The 27,004-nt window shown below is 48.8% G+C and overlaps 1 protein-coding gene across 1 annotated transcript in view; it reads left to right on the top strand.

Moving 5' to 3' along the window:
• CACNA1E (calcium voltage-gated channel subunit alpha1 E) overlaps positions 1-27,004 on the top strand; it is a 275,570-nt gene that overhangs the window by 21,290 nt on the left and 227,276 nt on the right. Inside the window, 1 exon segment of the mRNA XM_025206160.1 lies at positions 4,282-4,324. Coding sequence (XP_025061945.1) covers positions 4,282-4,324 — 43 coding nt within the window.

Here is a 27,004-nt window from a genome sequence, read left to right as displayed (position 1 = left end):
TAGAGAACGAAGAAATGGAGGGCTAGGAAAACAAGAGCTATGGAAGGGGCTTCCATATTGAGGAGACATTAAAAAGGCTAAGCTTATTCAGTTTGGAAAACAGATGTTTGAGGGGGGCATGATAAGGGCTTACAAAATGCCAAACAGTGAAGAGAAAGTAAATAAGGATGTATTATTTACTCTCCCTCAATCCAAGAACTAAGAGTCACAAAATGAAACTATTAGGTAGTAAGTTGAAAACTAACAAAAGGAAGTTCTTTTTCATCCAACTTATAATAAAAGCTTGGAACTCATTGCCACCAGATGTTGTGGAGGCTGACAGTTTAGCCAGATTTACAAAGGGGTTTGAAAAATTCTTGGAGGAAGGGCGCATCAGTAGCTGTTAAGCATGGGAGTTAAGGTTACACCTCTGAATCAGAACTTCCTAGACCGTAAATGCTGGAGGCTGCAAGTGAGAGAGGAACAATGGAAAAAAACCCTGATAATACCCAGTTCACTCTCGCTTTCAGCATCCACTCTCTGCCCCTGTATGATACAGGCCTATTTGCCACTCCAGGGTGGTAGAATAAATGGGAGCTGTGCTACATCTTCCAGAGAAGCTGGATCCACAAGTGGACGAATGTACCACACACAGTGGTCACCTAGAGCTTGGAGCTTCTCCTGCCTCTCCCGACACTCTGGGCAGAGGGATGGTTTGCCTGGGTTGACCACCAGGCTCCTCTCCAGCTCCAGCACTTCTCTCTTGAGCTGCTGCCTGGCTGCCTTCCTCTGCTGCATGCCTCAGGTGTAGCTGTAGCAAAGAAGCTGGACAAGCACCTTTTCCATGTTCCACCATCTCTGAGCCAAGGGGAAGACCAGCCACTGTTCACACCAGGCCAGCCAGGACTCCTGGAAGGTTGCCATAAAGTTCACATCCTCCAGCAGGCTGTTGTTAAAGTGCCAGTAGGCCGTTCACAGATGCTTGGCCCACAGCAAGATATGAACATAGACAAGGGGGTGGTTGTGGATGGCGGCTGGCCTAGTGCTTGGGCAGTGGTCATCACTGAGATGTAAATTCCAGCCAACCAAGAATGGTGTACCTACTCCTCTTCTTCTCTGACAAAGGTGAACATGGTGGTGTCGTTGGAGTGGCAGGTGCATCAGATGTTCACCAGGGAGTGGTGCGAGAGGACCCCCCTGAGGATGTCGGTGGTGGTCTGGCTCCACTCCCTGCATATACAGTCCTGTTCCTCGTGTGACATAAAAGTTCCTGCTGAGGACCAGGCATTTGTGAGAATTGAGGGTGCTGAGGTAGATGGCTGCTTGCCACTAGAACTGGGCTATCTCTGAGTCGTGCCCAGGGCATGATGTTTAGCAGGTTCAGGACAAGCCCCTGTGCCTGGATCCAGAGATGGAGCAGGAGGGCCAGCACCACCTCAGTGTCCTGGAGGATTTCTGGGTGCAGGCTCCGGGAGAACAGGGTGGCTACCCCACACAGTGTCTCTGAGGTGGCTGAAGTACACCCTATCTCCCCACTTCAACCGCCAGCTGGCTTTGATGACCAGAGTCACGTGGGTCTCCTGCAGGACAAGCACGGAGTACCCCACTCCCGAAGGAAGGAAAGTACCTGGCACCTGTGGAGACCTCTCCTGCAGCTGTGGACATTGAGGGAAATGTTGGTAAGCAACCTCACCCCTGGGGGGTGTCGGCACACTTAGCAGAAACCTTGCAAGTGGCATTGCCAGGCATGGGGCCTAGCAGCAACCCCATTGTCCTCCCGTAATACATACCAGGCATCATAGAAGCTGCATGCCTGGGTATAGGTCCTGACCTTCCCCCACCAGTGCCCTCATGACATTGAAGCTGCGGTGGAAATCCCTCCAGTGGCCCAGGGTGATCTGCACCTTGTTCCTGGAGGGCCACATGCTCTCCAGAAACTGGAGAGGCTTCTCCTGTTGGAGCCAAGAGGTCTGCAGGCTTTACAGAGTCCTTGGGCTCGCAGTCATCCTCCTCCTGGCCCCATGTTTCAGCAGCCTCCTCCTGACTGCTGGGCGGTGGCTGTTTCCCCCTCCTCCACCCTGGTGGGCATGGAGATCTGGTGGAGCAGTGTTTGAACCACCCAGTCCATTACTCCCCTGACACTGGCACAGGAAACGGTGCAGCCCCATGATGGGGATAGGGTGGGGTCAGCTCAGGGCATGGCAGGTCAGAACACAGGGGGTCTGCGCAGGGTTCCCCTTGGGTTTGTTCTGGGTATTGGGGGACCCTGCTTCAATCCGTCTGTGTTGGGACCACAGGGCAGGTCTGAGATGGTTTCTGGGATGGTTTTGTGTGGGCTGTAGGGCACCATGGTGACATCACTGCCCTCCCCAAAGCCTTCAGATCTGCCGCCTCTTGGTGGGTTGGAGGGGGACTCCCTTCATGTTGGAGGGCCTGAGCTGCACCTCGGGCTTTCACTTGGCTTTGGCAGCAGTACACTGCCCAAAGGGGACCAGCACCCTTTCAGCCATGGGGTGGTCCGTGGGTGGATCAGTCTCAGGGGGAGGCGGCAGCATGGGACTGGGGGGAGGCATAGGGGTGGATGGGGACAGCAGCAGGGATGCCCTGCTCCCTCCTCTCTTGTGCCTGCATGCCCCATTTTCCTGGGACCCCACTGCTACCTGAGGAAGGAAGAAAACTCCCTTGCCATGGAATCTGGAAGCTGCCATGGTCTTGCAGGCCCGCACATAGGTTTTAAAGTGTAGGCCCTGTTTCTCAGGCAGCTAGCATCTCACCCCCTGCTTGCAGGTGAAAGTTGGGAAGGGGCCCCCACTGCTTGAGGTGGAAGGGGCAGTGGAAGGCCCAGGCTTGGGCACAGTGGCCTGGGTGTAGCTGTGGTTTCTCAGCTGGGAAGCTGCATTGGCAGGGCTGGGGAAAGGCTGAACAGGTGTGGTGCTCCCTGATGAGGTGCATGTGGCCCCATCGGGTGCTGGTGGTTTGGGCTTGGCAGTCAGCCCTTTGCCCTCCCAACCCCCCAGGTGAGCCCTTGCTTTTGCCCTGAGTCCCTCTGGGGGGGCCCTGTGGGGAGCCTGGCCGGGGAGCCCCCTGGCCCTGCTGGTTCCCCCCTGCCTCATTGCCATCCCCTGTGTTGGGGTTTGCTGGGGTGGCAGCCTCCTCAGGGGGCTCCTGCCATAGGATGGGGTGAGGGTGTGGGGCTCCCCCTCCACTCAGCAGGGGGCTGTAGGGGTCAGGAGGGCTTCAGGGGACATCTCCTCGGGTTGTACAACACTCGGGTGTTGTGATGGTGGGGGCTGGGCCTGGTATGTGCTGAGGCAGGGGAGGGCGGGAAGGGTCCTGGTTGGTGGAGCGGGGCCGGGATGGGGGCTGGGGCTCTGCAAGGGGCTGGGTGGAGTAGGGCCAGGGGTGGGGTAGTTGATGTAGGCAGCAAGCTGAAAAACAAACAGTATGGCTATAGGAGACTGGGCAAGATGGACCTATGGACTGACCCAGTAAATGGCAGCTTTTATGTTCCTGGGGGCAGGGAGGAGGGAAGAGAGAGACCTACCCAAGAATAGCCAAGGCTAAGTGAGGAGGGGAGATTCCAGCATGGGATGTGGAACATCCCAGATCAGATTCAAGTCCCTCCCCTAAATCAGCCAGCAACCAGCAGTCACACTCATCCTGTGTCCTGAAGTGTTAACTCTGCCCAGCACAACTTGTAAACTGAAACCCAGTTAGCTCAGTCTCTTTCAGGCCCTTCTCAGAGTCTGGTATTGGAGCCTTGTCTGTTCAGACAAGCTGAAATGTGTCTTCTTCAGCAGGCTTCTGTACAGCTGAACCAATAGGACTCCTCCAGGAGAGAGCTGTCTAGATTGGCATACACTTGCAAATGTTAACTTTTGGTGCTTCTTAAATGGACAGGGAAATCAATTTGTGAGCCCTCCTTCACCTCTGTTGGGACCTGCAGTCAAGTCAACAAAACCACATGGTCAGGGGAAGAGGACAGGGCACAAGTGAGGCAGTTGACATGGCACAGCAGTGTCAGTGACCTGTTCCCCAATTTCTATTCCCACCTGTGACAGTTGGGATCCAATGCATGACTGGGCAGTGAACACCAAGGGCTATAGGCTGTACAGGAGGGACAGAACAGGGAGGAAAGGCGGGGATGTGGTGCTCTACGTCAAAGAACAATTCACATCCTCAACGAGTAGCACTGGGTCAGAGGAGGGGCAGACTGAAATGCTCTGGGTCAGAATACAAAGGGTTGGGGGGAAAGGGACTTAACAGTGGGGGTCTACTACAGACCACCCAACCAAGGAGAAGAGCTAGACTGGGAATTCTCAGGTCAGCTCATGGAGGCAGTTAAGTCAAACGATGTGGTCATCATGGGTGACCTAAACTATCCAGACATTTGCTGGGAAGCAGTCAGGCAGGTTTGACCGCTCACATAGGTTCCTAGCTGTGTTACAGGACCTCCATCTAACCCAGGAGGTGCACAGTCCCACCAGGGAAAATGCCTTGTTAGACCTGGTCCTGGCCACAAGCGATGACCTGGTGAGGGGACTGCTGGTTCTCGATCACCTGGGCGACAGCGATCATCGCCTACTGGAATTCACCATCCAGCGCAGGGTGGCAAAGGCCTGCAGCAAGACAGCAGCCCTGGACTTCAGGAGGTCAGATTTAATTGAGCTAAGGAGACTAGTCGGGGAGGCACTGAGGTCCTGGAGGGGAGGGGAGTTGGGAGTCCAAGAAGAGTGGTTGTTCCTGAAGGAGACGATGCTCCAAGCCCAAAGGGTGGCAATCCCAACAAGGGTCAAACGGGGCAACAGTGCTCAAAAGCCCCCATGGCTCACCAAAAGCATCCAGGAATGTCTCAAAGCTAAGAAGGAGGCATACATCCGATGAAAGGGAGGGGCCATCACCAGGGAAGACTATACCTCCGTTGCTCAGGATTGTAGGGGGGCTGTTAGGAAGGCCAGGGCGGAGATGGAACTGGGACTAGCAACCTGGACCAAGGATAACAAGAAATCCTTTTTTAAATACATAGGGTGTTAAAAGAAGGTTCCGGGTAACGTGGGGCCTCTGCAGGACACGCTTGGAAATCTGGTGGTCTCATCAGATGACAAAGCTAACCTATTTAACAATTTCTTTGCCTCCATTTTTCTGAGCAGGGACCAGGTCATTCCCCCCCACCGGGATCCCCGATGGTCCCAGGGGAGGCACAGCCAGGCCCAGGGTCAGAGAGAACCTAGTTGGGAAACTTCTGGTGGGACTGGACGTGTTCAGATCAGCAGGTCCTGACAATCTCCACCCCAAAGTGCTCAGGGAATTAGCAGAGGTCATTGTGGGATCCCTGGCACAGCTTTACGAGCACTCGTGGTGCTCTGGCGAGGTGCCAGAGGAGTGGAAAAGGGCCAATGTGGTTCCCATTTTCAAAAAAGGGAGTAAGGAGGACCCAGGAAATTATAGGCCTGTTAGTCTTACCTAGGTCCTGGGGAAGCTCTTTGAGAAAATCATCCAGGTGCACATCTGCGAGGGGCAAGCAGGGGAGTGTATGCTTAGGGGCAACCAACATGGGTTCATTCGAGGCAAGTCCTGTCAGACCAACCTGGTGGCCTTCTACGACCAGGTCACAAAACCCTTGGACGCAGGTGTCGTGGTGGTCGTAGTCTTTCTGGAGTTCAGGAAGGCTTTGACACTGTCTCTCACCCCATTCTCGTTAAAAAATTAGGCGACTGTGGTGTCGATGCCTACACAGTCAGATGGGTCACAAACTGGCTGGAGGGCCGCACCCAGAGAGTGGTGGTGGAGGGTGGATGAGAATAAAATGGGATTCAATACTGACAAGTGCAGGGTACTGCACCTGGGGAGGAAGAACCAGCAGCATACCTGCAGGCTGGGGAACTCCCTGCTTGTCAGCACAGAGGCAGAAAAGGATCTTGGAGTCATTATAGACTCCAAAATGAACATGGGCCGCCAACGTGGGGACGCAGTCAGGAAGGCTAACCGCACCTTGTCATGCATCCATAGATGCATCACAAGCAGGTCCAAGGAGGTGATCCTCCCCCTCTGTGCGACATTGGTCAGGCTGCAGTTGGAGTACTGTGTCCAGTTCTGGGTGCCGCACTTCAGGAGAGATATGGACAGCATCGAGAGGGTCCAGAGAAGGGCCGCCTGCATGATCAGGGGACAGCAGGGCAGGCCCTACAAGCAGGTTCTATAAGACCTGAACCTGTTCAGCCTCCACAAGAGAAGGCTGAGAGGGGATCTGGTGGCTATCTATAAACTGGCCAAGGGAGACCAGCAGGCAATGGGAGAGTCCCTGTTCCCCCAAGCACTACTGGGAGTAACTAGGAATAACAGCCATAAGTTGACGGAGAGTAGATTCAGGCTAGACATCAAGAGGCACTACTTCACAGTCAGGGCGGCTAGGATCAGGAACCAACTTCCAAGGCAAGTGGTGCTCGCTCCTACCCTGGGGGGGTCTTCAAAAGGAGGCTAGATAGACACCTTGCTGGGGTTGTTTGACCCCAGCATCCTTTCCTGCCCATGGCAGGGGGTCGGACTTGATGATCTGCTCAGGTCCCTTCTGACCCTACCAAATATGAAACTATGAACTATGAAACAGTAGCCATAGAACAGAAGAACAAATCCAGTTTCCCTGGCTTGCTCCTCCCTGTCTTGCTGGGAAGGCCTGGGGCCTGTCAATCCAGACAGCCCCAAAGGAGGCTTGCAAACAGGGAAAAATATCTTTATAGTGTGAATTACCTCTGCTGGTGTGAAGTCTTTATTGGGTGTAGAAGAAATGTGGGTGTGACAAAAGCAAAGGAGAATGGTGCTATATTTTCTGCACTGTCTTCTAGTCTAGGCTGTGCTTCTCAGACATGAAACACAGGGGGTGTCATAGATGACAATATGAGTAGTTTATTTGCTCTGTGGCTGAAGCTGAGATGTTTCCTGTGGACTATTCCTGAACTCTCCCATAGCACTGTCCATACCATGGATTTGAACCTAGATGTTCTTTGCATAATGCTGATGGCTAACTAGGCTCTGCAAATCCCTCCTTCTCTGCGACATTGTGTGGGTCTCTCTTCACTCTTCCAGGACTCTCTCAGTTCCCAGCCTTTTGCTGAGAGTGGGGAATTTGTCTGTGCATATTTGAAGGTCCAGTGGTATGAGCTGGATGATTCCTGAATCCATGCTGCCGGGATGATAGGAGATGCTGCAGATTCTCATTCATCTTGTATTCTTCTCCTTCAGTGTGGGATGTTTACCTGAAGGATTAACATCTGAGCTTCAGGCCAGGATTCAGGAGCTGGGTGGATAAGGGTTAAAAGGATCTGTGTTTATTGGGATGTTAGGGTGTTGGTGAAGGTCTACACAGCTGTTAGCTTTGAGTGGGAGATACAAAGTTCCCAGGGAATGAAGATTTGCTTCCCTGTAAGTCTCATCTGTATATGGGATGGTTTCTATTATTAACTCAGTTTCACCCCCTCTGTCCCTACTGCTGGGGAGGCAAGTAGGGCCAGTGCTTGGGGCTATAAGCTTTTGCTTTCCTGGAGACAGTTGCTCTTTCTTTGCTTGGGTTTGCAGCTGGTGTTAGGTCAGGGCTTATCTTTGGGTCTTTTGGTGTGTTTGAGTTGGGAGGATGGAGTCTGTTTGGGAGGGCAGCCAATGCACTGCACCATCAGGAGCAGCACCTTGCATGGCAATCCAGCTAGCCAATGTTTCTCCTCCAGCTAAAGTAAAGAGCAGTGTTGTCTGCCTTTTGAGGTTACTGCACCTAGCTTTTCCTGGCCATGGACCTTGGAAGCGGGAATGTGAAAGGAAAGAAACAGGACATTCTCAGGTTCTGTGCTTTTCTTCAGGAGTGAGCTGTAATCCTAATACTCAAGGGTTTTACATTTGTGTGGAAGGCACTGGTTTATCTGTATTCAGACAGAACCCAAGACAAGGACAAGATCCACCAGTTTAACTTCACTGTGGCCAGCACAAGATGGGATGGAGGCCAGGGGTTGTCTCAAGCCACAACTCTACTTTTCTGGTCCCTCAGCCAGCCAGAGCATGATCTTATTTACAGTGTAAGATTTGTTCTGATGAATGGCACCATGGCTCCAAAGACTTTTCTACCAGCTGGGGATCAAAGAGCTGTAGGGACCAACCCAGACTTTATTCCCTTCCTGCTCCTAGGGTGTTTTGGTGTCACCCAAGGGGGTTTGCAAAGCGGGCATATTTCAAAAAGTGCTTGCAAGTGCCTTGAGTTTTCTCAAAGGGAATCTTTTTAAACTCTGACTGGTCCACTCATGATGATTTGGTTTTGTGACTTTTCAGATAAGGATTGGAACTGCTGTGCATGCCTCCCTCATGTGATTTGTCTATTTATGTTCCACTGATAGGATTCTCTCTATCCCTGTAAAGTGCTTCCACCTCCTGGATGGAGACATAAGTGGTGGGCTGGTGATAGGAGGAAGAGGAGACAAAAGGGCTGTGTGAGTTAAGTCAAGGAATCACTGTGACAGTGAAGGACCCCTTTCTCCTTAGCCTAAGCCTGAGAGTTCTTGGTTCTATCTTGCAGCAAGTGTCTTGCTTTAGGGGGTGCACAGGTCATTTTTGCCTAGTGGAAAGCAACAAGCCTGACTCTAAATACGATCCAGGAAGTGAAAGACTTATGCATTTGCCTTCAGCAATAGGGATGTTACTGGGAATGCTAATTAGGGACTGACTTGGAAAGCTAAATAAAGCAGCAGGGCACTCCAGGCAGTTTATTAATGGGTGATTATTTCATGCCTCCTCAACTGTGTTGTGAAGCATAGTAGCCTAAGGCAGAATGCGTTAGTCTGAGAGGTGCTACAATCTTCAGGAAGTGCAAAGCATAGAATGTCTTGTTATGAAATAGATATAGAAATTGGAGGTGTAAGGGAGCAAAGTTCTGGCATTCCCTGGCTCACTATAGAACCAGAGAAGGTCTGACAGGAGGACAGAGGAAATCAAGCCTCTTATGGAATTGGCGATTGTGGAATTACACCTGTGTGCTTTGGAAAAGAGCAAGTTTTGGGACTTTCTGTTGGCTCATATGTACAGCCCTGACTCTCCAAGGCATTCACTTTGTATGGAATGCATGAACTAGGGGAATGGAAGGTGTCTGTGGATGCAGAGCCTTGTGCTAAAGGGAGTTTAGTGGAATGTTTTGCTCTTGGGAAGAAGATAATATATTGAATAAACTGGAATATGGAAGATAGGGCTGCTCAAAATGGCACCATTTTGTTTCGACTTCCATTTTGATGTTTTGATGGAACAGTATATTGTTTTGAGTTTGGTTTAATTTCAAAACCACTGTTCTGTTTCGTTTTGTTGAAGCTGTTTCAACGCTGTTTCACCCATAGGCTATAATGGGAAGCACGTAACTGCCTATAACTTTGTCATTTCTTGCATGATTCAGATGAAAATTGCAGGGTGGTAGCCCCTTCTGAGGATGTGAGGCCTGCCAAGTTTCCAGGTGATAGGTGCAGGGATTCCTTGGAAACTGCACCTCAAAATCTTGAAAGCAAAATTTGTGTCAAGCATGTGTGTAAGGCACAGCAGGGTAAAAATTGCAGGTGTTGAGGCCACAAAGCCTGCAAATTTCAAGGAGATAGGCGCAGGGGTTTCTGGGAAACTGTACCTGAGGCTGCTGGCAAGCAAAACTTGTGACATGGGTGACAGAAAGCAGGCCAGTTCAAACAATGCTGCCTTTTATGCTGTTTTTCCCTCCTTCCCCCAGAGCACTGGGATTGGAAGGGACCTCAGGGAAGGATTACAGTCACTGGCCAGATACACAGTCAATATGAAGGCACTCCTTCCCCCTTCTTCCCCCAACCTCTCCTTACTTTCTGTTTCCCTGCAGGCAAGCCCAGATTCAGCTTTGAACCTCTAAACGTTTCAAAAGTTTTGAAACGTTTCAACTGCCCTCATTTTGTTTTGAGGCTATTTCAAAGCCCTTTGTTTCATTTCAATTTCGCTGTTTCGAACTTGAAACAAGTCAAAACAGTGTCGAAACAAACAGCCAGCGAAATTTCGCACAGCCCTAATAGAAAGTTCCCTCAGTTCTGGATAGTATGGGAAAATGCATGGTCTGCTTTCTGGCTGATAGACATTATGGGATAATCATGGCCCATAGTGTGTTTCATATTGGGATGGGTTCTTCTCACACTAGCAAATGATGCTAACAGTTTCTGGAATGGAATGATGACAAGTCAGAAGTGTCATTAATCTAATTGATAATGCCCCCATTGTCAAATAAGCAGTTCAGCTGGGCTACTTGAATGCCTCAATTTATGCTCAGTCCACCTATGAAGTTTCAAAGCCCTATAGGCATCATTTTGAACCAGTTTGCTTAAAACGATGTACTTATATATATGGCTGCTCTTAAATTCCTTAGTTGTAAGTAGAGTTGGACCAAAAGCAAGGGTTCCAGTTCATGGGGAAGCGGGAACTCTTCTGCAAACCAGAAATTTCAAGCATGTCCTTTTTGGAAACACTGACATATCTCTAGCTGTAGTTCTTATGTTTCCAGGATCCTAGCTATGGAGCCAGGAGCTGAGGCTGTCTCAGTGGCGTCTCCTAGGGCCTCCTGACTGCATTGCAGAGAGCCTGGAAGTTGTAGCATGGTTGGCTGTCCCAGAGCCAGGGACTCTGAATTCCTGGGACCCCTGGCAGACAGTCAAACAATAACACAATTGGGATTGGAACAGTTTTATGCCACATCCCAAACAGTACACCTCCTGCCATGCACATCTGGGATAGGGCATACAATTCTTCTGATCCCATTCATGCCACTGCTGAGCTACCCCCAACCTGATCCTACAGATTGGACTGGGGGTAGCTCTGTCCCAGACCCAGGGCTCCTAGCCCTTCTTGAACCAACCCATAGTTATCATGGCTGGGTCCAACAATCAGTTGATTGTCAGACCCACTCTGACAGCTCTGGGTCTTAAACCCACCTGGGACAATTGGGTCTGCAAATCAGCTGATTGTCAGTCCAACCCTGAGACAGCCCAGCTGCATGCATGGATTTTAGATGTCCCCAGAGACCCAGAACCCTGGGATTAGGGAGCCTTTCCTCCATCCTGGGGCCCCAGTGCCCCAGGATGTCTAAAAAGTGTGTTTAGCCCCCCACAGGGGCTGTAGAGCAAGACAGTAAAGGCTGATGGGCTCAGGGGTTGCCAACCAGGAAACCTTACAACCCACACTCCTATCAGTTGATTTTTGGCATCAGGACCAGGGCTGTCTTGGTCCCAAAGCTGACCCCTGTATCCATGCTGAAGCTGGCAATCAGCTGATTGGGGGCATCAGCATGGGAGTACTACAGGTTTGATTTATGGCACTGTACAAAGGAGCCACAAGATCTTCAAGAAGGGGAGGAAAGTGGATCCAGCAAACTACAGGCCCATTAGCCTGACCTCTATCCCAGGGAAGATCCTAGAAAAGATTATCAAAGAGGCCATTCTCAACAGACTGGCCGATGGCAAAACCCTGAGGGATAGCCAGCATGGGTTTGTCACGTATAGGTCATGCTTGACCTATCTTATTTCCTTTTACGACTAGGTGACCTATCACCTGGACAAGGGGGAAGAGATTGATATCATATATCTTGACTTTAAAAAAGCGTTCGATCTGGTATCCCATGATCACCTCTTAGCAAAACTGGCCAACTGTGGCATCGGCTTCTCCACTATCTGCTGGCTGGGGAATTGGCTACATGGTTAGACGCAGAGAGTGGTGGTTGATGGAAGTCAATCGTCGTGGTGCCCTGTGACCAGTGGGGTCCCTCAAGGCTCTGTCCTTGGGCCTATATTGTTCAACATCTTCATTAATGATGTGGACATTGGCGTCAGAAGTGGACTGGCCAAGTTCGCTGATGATACCAAACTTTGGGGTAAAGCATCCACACCTGAGGACAGGAGGGTGATCCAGGCTGACCTGGACAGGCTCAAGAAATGGGCAGATGAGAACCTGATGGCATTTAACACCGAAAAATTCAAGGTTCTCCACCTTGGGAGGAAAAACCCACAGCATGCCTATAAGCTCCGCAGTGCTACACTGGCTAGCACTTCGGATGAAAGGGACTTGGGGGTCATGGTTGACCACAAGATGAACATGAGCCTTCAATGTGATGTTGCAGCTAGTAAAGCAAACAAAACGCTGGCTTGCATCCATAGGTGCTTCTTAAGCAAATCCCAGGACATAATTCTCCCATTGTACTTGGCCTTGGTGAGGCCGCAGCTGGACTACTGCGTCCAGTTTTGGGTTTCACAATTCTAAAAGGATGTGGAGAAGCTTAAGAGAGTGCAAAGGAGAGCATGATCAGAGGACAGGAAAACAGATCTTACAATGAGAGGCTGAGAGCTATGGGACTCTTCAGCCTGGAAAAGCGCATGCTCAGGGGTGATCTGGTGGCCAACTATAAGTTTATCAGGGGTGTTCACCAGGATCTGGGAGAATGATTGTTTATCAGAGTGTCCCAAGGTATGACAAGATCGAATGGTCACAAACTCCTCTGTGACCGTTTCAGGCTGGATATAAGGAAGAACTTCTTTACTGTCCGAGCCCCCAAGGTTTAGAATAGACTGCCGCTGGAAGTGGTTCAAGCACCTACTTTGAACGCCTTTAAGAGACATTTGGATGCCTATCTTGCTGGGATCCTATGACCCCTGCTGACTTCCTGCCCTTTGGGCAGAGGGCTGGACTTGATGATCTTCCGAGGTCCCTTCCAGCCCTAATGTCTATGAAAAAAAAGATAAATGTTCCATATTTTTTGTAGAAACTTTGTGGCTGGTTTGCCATTTTATGGTGCCATAAAACAGCTGAATGTGTATCACTGTTACTATTTATGCTGTGATTAACACATTAATTGCACCACAACTGTAACATGTATCAGGGGCCTGCCAAGTAGATTGGCCCAAGGCTAAGGATTCTATAACTCCAGGGTCTTTGGGTCAGGCTGGCTTGACGCTAGATCTCTGTCCTTGAGGTAGTTCACCAAGAATGCAGTAGGGTTTTGTGGAAGCCCTGTCTTTGATCCAGCAAAGACTCTTTGAACCCCAGATATTTAGAATGAATTATTTTGGGTTTAACAAATTAGTGTTTTCTGATGAATCTTCCTTTGTTGGAACATTTCTGGTCAGGTCTGCCGGTAAATACCTTGAGAAAATGCACTCAAATTTGGTCAATCAATTAGCCTTTGAATAACTGCAGCTTACACATACTCAGAAGAGACCTAGGTTTTTAACTGCTTGAACCTTTCACAGCTTCTTCTGTTGACCTCAGAGAGCAACTAAGCTTGGCACAACTCAAAGCACTATGAAATGACTGCTTGGCTTGGGTGGGCCCACATGCCAGAACCAAGGCTAGGAAGGTTTCCATGCTCTCAGTGACCCTGCTGGCATTCCCCCTGATTCCCAAGCAAAGGAGGCAAATGGAAGAGAGGGAAAGGAATTTGTCTGGGCATGCTTGAAGGTCTACCAGTGTGAGCAGAATTACTCCTTGACCCACATTTCAGGGAAGACAGAAGGTGCTGTAGATTTTCATTCAAGAAGGACAAAGAGCCCAATGAGACTAAGACTGGAGGGGGGAAAGAGAAACTGTGGTAGGAAGCTAGGGTCAGAGCCTGGGATTGGGAATGAGGGGAAGGGAGGTGGACTATGACTAGGAGCCAGCTGGAAGGTGCTTTGAGAGTGAGTGTATTGGATTAGGCTGAAAAACCCTAAAGAGTAGAAGGTGTGATGGGGTTTTCACACTCTCCTCAGGATTTTAAGGTCCCAGCCTTGCTGATGAACCATGTTTGTGTCCAGGTGATGTTCAGGGTGGAATTTCTGGGGTGTTTTCAGGGGTTTTTCCTTTTTTAATGAGGAAATTATGTGGTGGTAACAGCCTCTAAAGAACAATAGTGACAAAGCTAAGCACTCAGAAGTTGGGAAATGCCAAAATTAATGGTGCCTGAGTGCTTTTAATTTAGCCTTCTTGTGGCATGCATTGTGATACAATGTTTTAATTCCATGATCACCTACTAATTTTTCCACCTGATCCCTGCCTCCCACCGTATGGAGAATGGATAGCGTTACTTAATGAACAGCTATTTGATACTTTTTCTTGTCACCTTTGAATAAGTAGCCCCATGCCTTATTATTGCATGCCATTCAGTTGGGAGTGGGAGAGTGCTGGAGTTTTGGAGGGAGCTGGGGGAAGCGTTGCTTTTAGAATCTGCTGGAGACAGAAGGGAAAGTCTTCTGGGGCACTGAAATACGTTATTGGTAATGTTTGAGCAAGATGAAGGTGTACAGGAGTGCATACATTTCCCCTTAATTTCTTCTTTTTCATGCCTTTAATATTTTGAATAGACGCACTATGCCCTGTCATGACCTTATCTGCCACCATACAAAGTTCTTGTTAGCTAATATTATATAGCTACTAGGCAGTCAACTGTGAACAACAAGGCTATAAGCACTTAGCCCAGCCTTGAGATGTGTGTCATACTTTAATTTGTCATTCTCTCCCCATCATCCCCATTTTATATTCTTGAAGGATGAGAGTGCAACATGAAACAAGTTCCTATTAGGTCCCATGCAGACTGTGCTGGCCCTCCCTGTGGGTTTCTTCCAAGTATCATTCTATTTTTAAAGAAAACCCAGAGCAAACAGGACTGAAAGCCTTGGAGAGGCTGGTGAGCATGGTTCCAGGTGGCCGGAGAAGGGAAAATGCCTTTGCTGTATCTTGCAGTTGCGACACTTGTGGCATTATGCTGCTGATCTTGCTGCTTTCATAGATTTCATAGACATCAGGGCTGGAAGGGACCTCGGAAGATCATCGAATCCAGCCCCCCGCCCAAAGGGCAGGAAGTCAGCTGGGGTCATAGGATCCCAGCAAGATAAGCATCCAGTTTCATCTTGAAGGTGTTCAATGAAGGCGCTTGAACCACCTCCGGTGGCAGGCTGTTCCAGACCTTGGGGGCTCGGACTGTAAAGAAATTCTTCCTTATGTCCAGCCTGAAACGATCTTGAAGTAGTTTGTGACCATTCGACCTCGTCATCCCTTGGGGCGCTCTGGTGAACAAACATTCCCCCAGATACTGGTGGTCACCCCTGATAAACTTGTAGGTGGCCATCAGATCACCCCTGAGCCTGCGCTTTTTCAGGCTAAAGAGCCCCAGGGCTCTCAGCCTGTCATCGTAGGGTCTGCTTCCCTGACCTCTGATCGTGCGCGTGGCTCTTCTCTGGACTCTCTCAAGCTTCTCCACATCCTTTTTGAATTGTGGAGCCCAAAACTGGACGCAGTACTCCAGCTGCGGCCTCACTAAGGCCGAGTACAGGGGGAGAATGATGTCCCGGGATTTGCTTGAGAAGCATCTATGGATGCAAGCCAGCGTTTTGGTTGCTTTACTAGCCGCCGCATCGCATTGCAGGCTCATGTTCATCTTGTGGTCAATGATGACCCCCAAGTCTTGCATATCACAATCCTAATTGTTCCAGTGCTGCAAATGCTGTTCTGTGCTCTTCCTGCAGAGGAAGTGCACTGTGGATGTTCAGCACATTAAAGTCACTTACACAGCTTGAACTCCTGGAAAGCTGCATCTCTCAGCTATAATTTATTTTATGACACAATGTATTTAAGAAAGCTCTTTTGTTTGTAGCTTATGGACTGAGTGGGAGATGCTCAAATACCATGGGTGATATGCAAGCTTATAAAAACTTGGCTGGAGAAGGGTACACAGTTATGGATCTGATTCTCATTTATCCCAGGGTCCCTTTACACTGCTTTAAGAGGCCTTAACAGGTTTTGAAAAATGTCATTCATGCCTACTTTAAAGCCCCTGCCCAGTGCCAGGGCAGTCTAATGAGGCCTAAATGTGCTTCGTTCTCTTAACTGACAGGTTATCACAGGTTTACCAGTATGTGGACCCTGTGATCTCTGTGCCTTCTAAACACTCATGGCTTTACTGAAGAACAATAAAGAGAGAGAAAAGAGGTAGATTATATAGTGGTTGATCTCTGTTTTGACATTTAATCTGACTTGTGAGGACACCCTTATCATATCTCTCCTTTTATTCGGAAAGGCAAATGTCATAAGACATCAGCCACTGAGAAGTGTGTGTGTGGCAGAGGGGGGGAGGAGAAGGAAGAGAGAGATTCACCCATTGGTTCTGTTCCCAGCTCTGCCACAGGCTTGCAGCACAGCCTTGGGCAAGTTACTTAGTTTCTCTGTGCTCTCTATACAAACATTATATGGCTTATCTGCATCTTTGGGGCATTGAGAATCTTCCTTCAGTGCTCTCAGTGCCTTTTCAGATCCCGGAGGGAAGGAACTCTAAAGTGTCTCACACTCTATGCATTTCTCAACCTAATCTATTTGGTTTGTGTCATTTTTTATCTGGATTTGAGGATTCTAAGGGTAGATACAGATAGGCAGGAGGGGATTTGAATGTCATGCTGTCTCAGCTTTGTAGGACCTTTCTCTTCAGACCTGTGTCTCAGCAACACATCATCAGGATGAAGTATATGCAAATGTTGTTTGTACGTGCATGTACTTTGAAACAGGGCACAGAAGATCAGGGCCTTGGCCCTGATATTAATCACAAACTGGGTATAAAACCCTATTAGATCAGAATGATGGAAATTTAAGGCCATGTTGTCCAGGTGAAAATGCCAGCACAGGTCACAAAGTAGTGGAAAGGCAGGCTTCTTGGGGAAGATTTCAAATGCACCAGGCACTCATTGAAAGGCAATACGCACTATCTCATGGCCATCTGTGCCTTTGAAATTCACCCCCCTTGGCTGCAAGGGCTTCTAGTGAGGAGCAGGGATAAAGTTAGTACCAAAGAACAGCAGGAAGCCCCACTTCCAAATTGCGAGGTGTGATGCTTGTTCATCACAGAAGAAAGCAATTACAAGGTTGTTTTATTTTTTCCCCTCAGGAGTGACAGTAACATTGATTTTTTTTTTTTAAATCAGAAGTTTGATTCCTAGGGTCTTTGTAATGAACAGCAGCAGTGTGCATTGATGGTGGTAGCTTTGTGCTGTTATATAGAAAATTATATATTTAACTTAATGTGGCTTTAAATTCTTCTCCTTCCCTCTGTTTTGACATCGACCTTGGTGCCTGGCATGGTTGTGTCGGGTAAACGGCTGAAGGAGGTTGTGGCAGTTAGTTAAATTTGGATGCATAATTTATAGCTTTGTATTAATTTTACAGGCCTCTGTGATCTGTTTCCTCTGTATAATTTCTTTTTAAATAAGTTATGTGATTGGCCGTGAGAAGTCAGCAGCTCAGGTCTGCCTAGGTGACATATCCAGGCATTTATCCAAGAGGATGGTGTTTGGGAGTCATTAGCACTGACAAAGGGAAGTCTAATAACCATGTAGGCAGCTCATGAGCGTGAGCGGGCTGTAGGCAGTAACATGAGTCAGACAAAACTGTTACTTGAAAAAGACTGTGTTAATGAGCATACAGCAGAAAGGAAATACCTATCTTTGTCTGGACACTAGGATGAGGTAATCCCCAGACCCCCTTGAGTTAACACCTCAGCTTCTGAAACCTCAGGGCTATAGTGGATCTCTGGTTAGGGTGAAATTTGGGCACAGTTTGAGAGAAACCTTTGTGGTTGTGGAGAAAACAAAGGGTATTTGCTGGTATTTGGAGCCAAATTCCACTGAAGCATCCCATGGGCAGTAGCAGAGAATTGTGCCCAAAGCCCTTCTGCAATGTATTTTTTTCAGATTTTCTTTAACTCTGCAACTTAAGTTTAAAGCTATTATAGTATTCAGGCAGCCAGGGTCAGAGGTGTAACTGGGCAGTACTGCCCCCCCACCCCCCGCACCTTTTCTGGCTCCGGCAGAGAAGTGGTAGCACTGTGCAGTGGAGGCAAGGCCAGGGGTTCACTGCTGTGGAAGGTAGTTTTTTTATTTGTTTTTGCCACCAATATTTGTATCAAGCAAACAAAAAACCTCTGGTTTTCAGTGCCCCAAAAGAGGGTGACACCTTTCTTCATAGCAGCGAATCTCCAGCCATTGCTCCTGCACTGTTTATCATCACTGCTTCTCTACCCTCCTCAGGGCAGGAGTGTAGAAGGTGCAGGGTGTTGTGGGGGAGGAACAGGAGGCTCAGTTCCATTCCACTGCTACCTCCCCCCAACTTAGTGTCTGGGGTTCATGCCCCACTCAGCCACCCATTGTTACACTACTGGTCAGAGTGACGCCACTTCCTCTTGTTGCATTATTTAATTTTTTTTTCCGTGACTGATAATTTTGTTCTAAAGCAGCCAGTGCAGGTCTTAGAGGAGGCTGAACCAGGAGCAGTTATTCTGTGTATGCAAACCATAGGCCCAAGGAAGCATAGGTAAGTGGAGCCACCACATCACTGGGTGGAAATTTTCTGATGCATTTAGATTTTCTGAGCCCCAAATGTAATAGCACAATCAGGGGTGGGAGAGCAGGGCATCAGCTCTAGGGGCTGATTGAGAGGGGATTCCAGAATGGCAGCTCCTGGGAAGCCTGTGCCACCATAGCAGCACCTTTATGTGAGGAAGTAAGCCTTTGGCAACGTCAGACTCCTACCCCTCTGCCCGGAGTGCTAAAATTCCTAGTTATGCCTCTGGCTGAATATTTAATGCAAAACATTCCTAGTTCAAAGAACTTTAACCAGAGGCAGGTTCCTCACAGAATCTGCCTGCATTCCTGTTGGACTGCCCCAGGGCTGGAGACTTGCTAAGTATTTCCATGGTCTATAACTCTGGAACAAACTCACCAAGCAAGACAGCTCCAGAGCCACAGACCCTGCAATTCCAGGGTCTGTGGCAGATTTGCCAGGTGTGTGTCTGTCCTGGAGCTGGGGATGATGGAGGCTTAGGCTTCCTGGCCCAGGATGAGTCCACCTGGGTTATTAGCCCCCAAGCCAGGAATGCTGGAGGCTTAGGGTCCCTGGTCTTGGAACAACATGTCTAGTGGGTCAGCATGGGAGCTGGGAACTTTGGAAGCACAGCTCACTGATGGAAGTGCAGCTTGCTTCAGGGCCTGCTGCATGGAGGCAGGTTTGTTAAGCAGTCCCCAGCAAAGGGGACCCCTCTGAACTCCAGAATCCAAGGCTCTGGGGCAGCCAGGCATGCTGGAGCCTCCAGGATCTCTGCCATGGGTCTGGGAGCCTGAAAACCCCTTGTGGGGCAGGGCTTCCAAACTTTCAGGCTTCCTTCCTGCTATAAAGCTGAGACTCAGAAGTGTTGGGACAGGCTTCCAGGATTATTCCGTTCAGGACAGTGTACATGATAAAGCTTCCTGGGAGCCCTGGATCCTGGGTGTTGCCTTCAGATGTTCAGTGAAATAGATAAGAACTTCATTTTCACTGAGCAGCTGCAGGACTGGAGAGCTTTTAGGGTGCAAGATCTTAGGGAAATGTGAGTTTTTTTAGTCCTATTCAGTTGAAAATGTAATTCCCTGCAAAGTGGGAATTCTGCTTGGCACCCAGCTTGAGCCACAAGGTGGGAATTACTGTAGGAGCAGGGGGAGCCAAATGTCCTGAAAGGTTCTAGACAATGTGGCAGAAAGCAAGCAGGTAGGATCATAGGATTGTCTATTCCTAATAACATCTAGAATCCAGGCAGTCTGGCATTCTGCCCCTGATGACTATCTAAAGCAGGGGTAGGCAATGTTTTTTGGCCAGAGTGCCGAAAAACCCCACAATGTCTACCTTGGAAGGTCCTGGAGTGCCGGCATGCCAGAAAAACAAAATGAAAGGTGGTGGTGGGGGGGGTGTACATGGCAGAATGCACTGCATATTAGTATATTTAATAATCATAAATGTTGCCTATGTTGTTGTGTATTCCTTTTTTGTTGAACATGTTGCAATGAGAGAGAGAGAAAAGAGAGACAAATAAGAGAAAGAGGAGAGAGAGAACCAGACACACACACGCACACAGAGAACCACATGCAGAAACACAGAGAACCAGAACACACCCAGAACAGACACATGCACACACACATCCGGAACCAGGCAGATGTGTGCGCACACAGACGCACGGAATCAGAGGCAGACAAACAAACACACAAAACCAGATGAGCAGGAGCATGGAGCTGGGCTCTTGGGCCACTGGACAAAGTCCAACCCAACAATGCCCTGGTCCCGCCAGAGCCCCTGTGCTTCCCCGGGGAGCTAGCCCCTGGGCTGCAGTGCAGCTGGCTGAGGCCCTGGCCCGGAGCCTGCCCATCGGCCCACCCCACACAGCTAAGCCTGCAAAAGGTGCAGTGCTCCTGGGCTCAGAGCAGGTGGGAGTCAGGCAGGCTCAGCTGCAAGCCCTGCTGCAAGCAGCTTGAGCTCTGTGGTTGGCAGCAGCTCCCAGAGCCTGAGCCGGCCAAAGCCGGGAGGCTGCAAACACCTCCTCTGGGCTCCAGCATCAGTTCCATACCAGCAGGTGCACGTGTGCCTCGGAGTGGATGGTGGGGATAGGGCCTGAGGCAGCACAGCCCTCCTGCTGTCCGCTGTGATGTGTTCGTGCACTTGCTGCCAGCATGGAGCTGATGCCGGGACTGTGGAGCCTGCTGCAGCTGCCTAGAGCCCAGGCTGGCTACAAACAGCTGTGCTGGGTTCCGGAGCCCAGTCATCAGCTCTGTGCCAGCAGGGAGGGAGAGGCTGGGGTTACGCTGCCTCAGGCCCCTCCCCCACCGTCTGCTCCGAGGCATGAGTGCACCTGCCAGTATGGAGCTAATGCTGGATCCTGGAGCAGACGTTTGCAGCCTCCTAGCTGCAGCCAGCCCAGGCTCTGTAGCTGCTGCCAACCGCGGAACCTGGTCTGCTTGCAGCAGGGCTTGCAACTGCCCAGCTGCCTGCTGGGAGCAGCTTGGGCTTCGTGGCTGGCAGTAGCTGCCTAGAGCCTAGCCTGGTGGTGGTGTGCTGAGCAAAATGGCCTCATGAGCCGTGCTCAGCACATGTGCTGGGAGTTGCTAACCCCAATCTAAAGTTTTGGAGGAGGCGACCTAGCATTGGCCCCATGAAGGAAATCCTTCTTTTCTGACCCTGCAGGTAATAAATTTATGCGCAGAAGCTACAGCTCTAGCTGTAGCCTATATCTATATTTATGCCTACACATTTTGTTCTTCATTATAAATATTTTACAGCCCTTTTTACAATCCAGCTGTGGTACTATACACAACTCTAATTTGATACTAAGCATTCTTTTTCTGTAACAGACAGTATTTTATAAAAGGCAGTGGGATGCTAGAAGTCAGCTTTTAATGCAAGGGTATAACTAATCAAAGATTCCAGAACATCATAAGCCAGGAAAGCAGAGTCTTCCCTATCCTCCTAACTATGAGTGACTTTTTTATTTATCAGTCTTCATCTTAGGTTTACTTAGCTGTACTGCCCCTGCAGAATACAAGGATGGCAGTGGTGAGGTACACTTTTTTTCAAACTTTTGAAACAAATCAAAGTTGAAAAGAGGATTATATTTAAAACATCATGAGCCCTTTGTGTTTTTGTTTTGCAGTCTGATAGTTTCTTTCCTTTGTTTTGATCATTCTGAAATGGGACAATGATGATAAATATGTATGAGAATTCTGACCATGATGATTAGCAGTAGCACAATAGTGCCTGGGTTGAGAACAGCATACTGTCATGCTTGGCAGACACAAAAACATTGCAAGGGACAGCCCGAACCCTTGAGAGCTTAGTCTTGACAAAATAGAAAAAGAGTTGGCAAAAGGGAGTATAGCTATATCCATAGTTCAGGTGGGGAACTGAGAGATGGAGATTAGTAAAGATGTGAAGGTTGCATAAGGCAAGGAGAGGTGAAAAGTTAAACTTCTTTAAAAAGGAGAGGGAGCTATTGTGTAACTGAACTGGGTGTAACTTGCATGTGCCTGTTCCTGTTTTGTGGTAAGTGAAGCTACACCTTGTTTCATTTATGGTTACTTTACTTACTATGGGTTAAGAGTGGGAAGACTACACAGATCAGCTGATTTTGTGGACTCACAAACTGTAAGTCCTGCTTGTTAAAACAAAGTAATTATGTGTGTCTGTCTACAACCATAGTCTATTCTATTTTTATAGTTTTTTATACCACGCTTCTCACCAGGATCTGAGCACCTTCATTAACATGACTAAAAACTGTCACGTTTGTCCCATCATCCTCTTCTCAGTGGTAGAGCTGTGCAGAGAACAGTTAGATATACATTCACACACACATATGCCCACATAAATGCTGCTATAAGCCTGTGGTAGAGAAGGTGAGGGAACAGAAATGTGGCTTGCATTTTGAGCAGAAGGTGCCAAGGTTTGTAGTGTCCTTGGGAGATTTCACTCTATAGCTCTGAGCTGCTCTGCAGAAAGTTCTCTTTCATTTTTAAACAGTCAGACTGGCAGAGCAAGGAAACAAGTCCAAGTACCCCTTCACCCAGCCCCAGTGCTTTCACAGAGAGCCATCCACCCTATTACAACAAGCCTGATCCAAGATACTTTGAAGTCAGTGGGAATGACTTCAACTGGTTTTAGATCAAAGTCAGTTTGCTGCAAAGTTCACTGCACCTCCAAACTGCTTCTGGCCCTATGCTCTCTGACCAAGCTGATACTTTGCTTTTGCTCCCTGTCTTGGGCTCCCTGTGTGATCTGATGCTCTGCTTTCTGTTCCCTGCCTGTTCTACCTTTGTGCTGCCTGTCCCCTTCCCAGTTTGCTGCATGCTATACAGAAGCTGCCTGTGCCACTTGTGGCACTTGTCGCAGGCTGGCTACCACTGTTTTAGATAATTATGCGGGAATGGCATTTGATAACAGGGAGCTTCCAGAAGGAGAACAGGATTTAAATTTGCACTCCTTTTACCTTTTCTGAGAAGTTGTTGTTGTCACTGTCATGTCCTGGCAATGTGAGATGCCTGTCGGATGACACAGTAATGTCACTTTGTGAAGAGGTAGGCTGGCCTGTTGGCTGCTCTTCAGTTGCAAAGATGTAATAAAAACAGCCAGTAGATGGCACTCTGGCAGCAGAAAGACTTCTAGCATGCATGTAAACCTATTCTGGGGAGAGATGCTGAAGACCTGTTGCCTCATGCGATTGGGGAAACATCCTTATGGTGTCTGTAGATCAGGACTTTGAAATGGCCCAGTGGTGTTCAGTGGGCTGGTCTTGCATGTTTTTGAAATCTAAAGAGATTAGGAAAATGTCAAAGCTTGCAGGTCCCCATATCCTGGTAATTTTATATTAACATTCCAAATGATGGCATGTCACTACTGACATCTGTGCTTCTGTGCGGGTTTGATTCTGCTCCCAGTGAAGTCAGTTACAAAACTTCCACTGGCTTCAGGGGTGTATGGTCAGGTCTACAAGTAGTACAACATCACTTTAAAAAAAAATTAAATAAGGGCCTATGCTAAAATATTACCTTTCAAAGAATGGGGGCAAACTTTGTAGGGGGAGCTGCTGCTCAGGATTGTGCTTTGGCTAACAGGATAGCTGTTACATATGCATGTTGCTGTAGCAGTATATCTTACCTAAGTCACATTGACTTCAACCCAGAATGAGGTAGGGTTAAAATTGGAGCAGTTTTGCTACACCTGTATCGCTACAGCATCACACAGGTGGTTCTTCTTTCAATACCCTTTGGTATCAGTACAATTATTATGTCTGTCTATAGCCAAGGTCAGGCCATGAATAGGCAGATATATTGATTCCCTGATCCCCAGCCTGGTTCTGGAGCTTATCAGTTTCTCCTCCCCAAATCCTTCCACATGCAGAGGGCTCCACTCCACTGCCTTGCCAGCCTACCTTCCTCCTGCTCTCTTTTACTCACAAAACATTTCACCAGCTCTGAATGTGTAGGCCCTTTGTGATGTTTAAACATCTGTGTGCTAGTCACGTTTCCCATTGGCCAGCAGTATACCAGCAGAGCTGTGTGCTAGGTTGGAAGCCATTACACAGAATGGTAATGATCCTCTTGGGAAATGGATTCTGCACCTTGTTGGTGGCTGGGACAATTTTGCTCCAGAATCTTCAGCACTTCTTGTGAGAAGCATCTCTCTCTGTCTCTCTCTCTACTTTCCTTCCTCCGTCTCCCTCTCTCCCCCCTTGTATTCCATACCAGAACAAAATAATATTCTATCTGGTACCCTGTGGAGGGAAGTGAGGCCATGTCCCTGGTGCCCACTGGGAAGGTGGGGGGAGCTAGTCCCATACCCCATTCTCTCCAATGCTGGGGGCAGGAGGGAGGATGAAGAGGTCCAAGGAAGCATTCCCTCTACTTCCATTGGAGAAAGCAGGTTATCTTTGTCCTGGAGGTGTCTGGAACCATACTGTGTGTGTGAAACAGCAGGACAGGTGGAGAATGCTGAAGCCCTTTTCCCCACTGCTATCCATTCAGTCAGAAGGTGCCTGATTTGATTAATAATGAGAGCCCAGCATTGTCCCAGTGAGAGTGCAAAGCTCATCTATGAACAAACCTGATGCAAATGAGAAAACACTTGGACCTCCAAGCAACTCAAGTCAGGGAGCTCAGATATGATGAGATGGGAGCTTGGCTGGTCTGGGGCTCAGTCTTGGGCAATTTGCCAGACTGCAAGGTTAATTAACATGAGCTTAAATGGTTGAAATAGGAACAGCAACATCATTCCTAATGTGGCGCAGGAGGGGAGGGAGAAAATTGTAATTGACTTGCTTAGGGAAGCATCTTGTCTGAAGTGAATCCATTGGACTGGATTCAGCAGCCATCAATACTGCCCCCCAGACTTAGCAAAGTATTGGCAATAGCTGGGAACCACTTCTGAGTCTGGCTTGCAGGGCAGTGGGCCAAGCCTGTCACTGTGGCAGCTCTGACGTTGACAGTGACCCAAGGGTGGAATGAGCCTGGTAAGCCCAAATATTTATCTTCCTTTCCCCTTCCTTGTTTAAAACCTCTAAGCCAGGGATGGGCAATTATTTGGGCTGGAGGACTTCTTAGGGAGTTTTGGTAAGCTGTTTTGTGCAGGGGTGGGGTGGGGTGCTGACCTGGACTGGCACGGTGGGGGTGGAAGGTGCTGACCTAGTGCGGTGGATGGGGGAGGGAGAGCAACTGATCCTATCTGACCTGGGCTTGTCCACCATGCACCCACCGCTGAGTGGGTGTGTGGGGTTTGACCCCATCCTTGGACTGGGCGAGGCCAAGGGACTCACCATGGGCCAGATAAAATCCCTTGGTGGGCTGGATCTGACTGACAGGCCATATTTTGCCCACCTCTGCTCTAAACCCTCTGCAGACCAGGTGTTGTGTCTATTTTCTTGTAGGGGCTGAGAGAAACTTGTGTGTATGGACAGAAATTCTCAGTCTTGCAGACACAAGAAAAGGAAACATTTGGATGTAGATTTGCCTAGAGCTGAGTGCATCATGGAAAGCAGTTGACCAGACCTTTGGCTGTGGCAAAGAAGTAAGGGTGGATGTGCATGCAACAGTGGTTTCAGTTCACCATTGCCTTCCCCAACCCCAGTCTGGCTTTGCATTAGTTAGGTTCTGTACCCTGTATTACAACAGATTAAGGGTTATCTTAAAAGTTTACCAACTGCTGACTGCCTGAGCAACCAGTGCAGCATCTGGGGACTTCTGGGGATCTAAGGCACAGAGAGAATTGACTGCTTCTATACCAGTGTTATGCCATCATCTAGTGGGGTGATTTACTTGTGGCTTTTGGGCCGTGCTAGCTGACCATGGCTTTTGGGCCATGCTAGCTGACTAGTTACAATGATGCCATTGCACAGTCCAGGATTTGGGTCCGTTTTCCAAATTCAATTGGGAATTTTGAGTCACACATGCTGGGCAAAAGTGAACATCAGGCTGTATCTTATTGTCAGATTTACAGTTTGCAGACTTGTCTTAGCAGTATGTGTACCATTTAGTCTGTCAGTAGAAATAATACCACATGACTTGAGTGAATCCTTTCAGTGCTGTGTGAATTGTGAAAATTGTTCACATGCTTGTTCAAGTTATCTACATTCATTGGAAAAAAATCACTAATTGGTTTGAGGAAAGGAGGAGACTTTCACAAACAATCCAGACACTTTGCCATGGAGGGCATGGGGAACGAAGTTTGCTGAATTGCTTCCATGCTGTGAATTGCCCATTAAGCTCCGAACCCTCTCATCATTCACTCAGTGTAGGTGATGGGCTTTACCCTGTTGCATGCCTATAAGGTAGCCTCAGTGAATTGGTTCCTGTGTATCTGGTATGGCTTCACTGGAGCCATCAATTATAACTTGATTCCCTGGCAAGTTCATGGCTCTCTGGCTTGGAGGCAGATCAGAACCTGAACAGTCACAGAATCTAAATAGTAAAAGTCTCCTAATAGCTGTTAGTGGTTTTAACCTGCTTAAATGTCTCTCTCATTTTATGTGCTAAAGGAGCCCTGTTGCCTTGGGTTTTCTTCCATTTTTCCAATAGCCCTTACTTGCCTTTTCACAATATACTAGCAGCAGGGACAGTCAGCCAACTCTTAAGGTTTATTGTTTTGGTTACAGCAGTTCCTTGGGGAGGGGGGATCTATTGTACAAGGCACTTTTGAGACACAGAGTGGAAACTATTCCTGCCATAAAGATTTACCAATGTCAGTATGAAGGGCTGAGTTATTGAAGTGCTCTTAAACAAGGCAGCTTCACGCTGATTAGAGAGCATATGACTGAGATCCAGCAGCAGCAGCATTCACTACCTGTGTTTTCAAAACTGGCTGCTGGTTTGGGGGGGAGGGGGTGTTTTTTGCTGGGGTTGGGGGCTCCATCTTTTTGGATGACCAGCTCATGACCCCTTGAGTCTGATTTTCTCTTTGGAGGGGCTGAGCACAGGCCAGAGAGGGGTGCCGTGTGGGTGCCAGTGGGGCTGTGCCCTCCAGGCTGACCAGAGAGTCTGGGGAGGGAGCTCACGGACGATGAGACCCCTCCTGTGAGAGGGCCTGGTGCGGGAGGGCTGCCTGGGGCTCTGCCCGGGGTGGTGCCCTGCCCCCCACTTCGCCCTGCGCCCAATCAGCGCCCGGCTCTGCCTGGAGCGCGGGAGCGGGGAAGTTTCCTCCGAGCCGCCCC

This window comes from Alligator sinensis, unplaced genomic scaffold (genome assembly GCF_000455745.1).
Source record: "Alligator sinensis unplaced genomic scaffold, ASM45574v1 scaffold471_2, whole genome shotgun sequence".
NCBI classification, from domain to species: domain Eukaryota; kingdom Metazoa; phylum Chordata; order Crocodylia; family Alligatoridae; genus Alligator; species Alligator sinensis.
The sequence above is the reverse complement of the archived record's forward strand: the minus strand, read 5'-3'. Positions and strand labels throughout refer to the sequence as shown.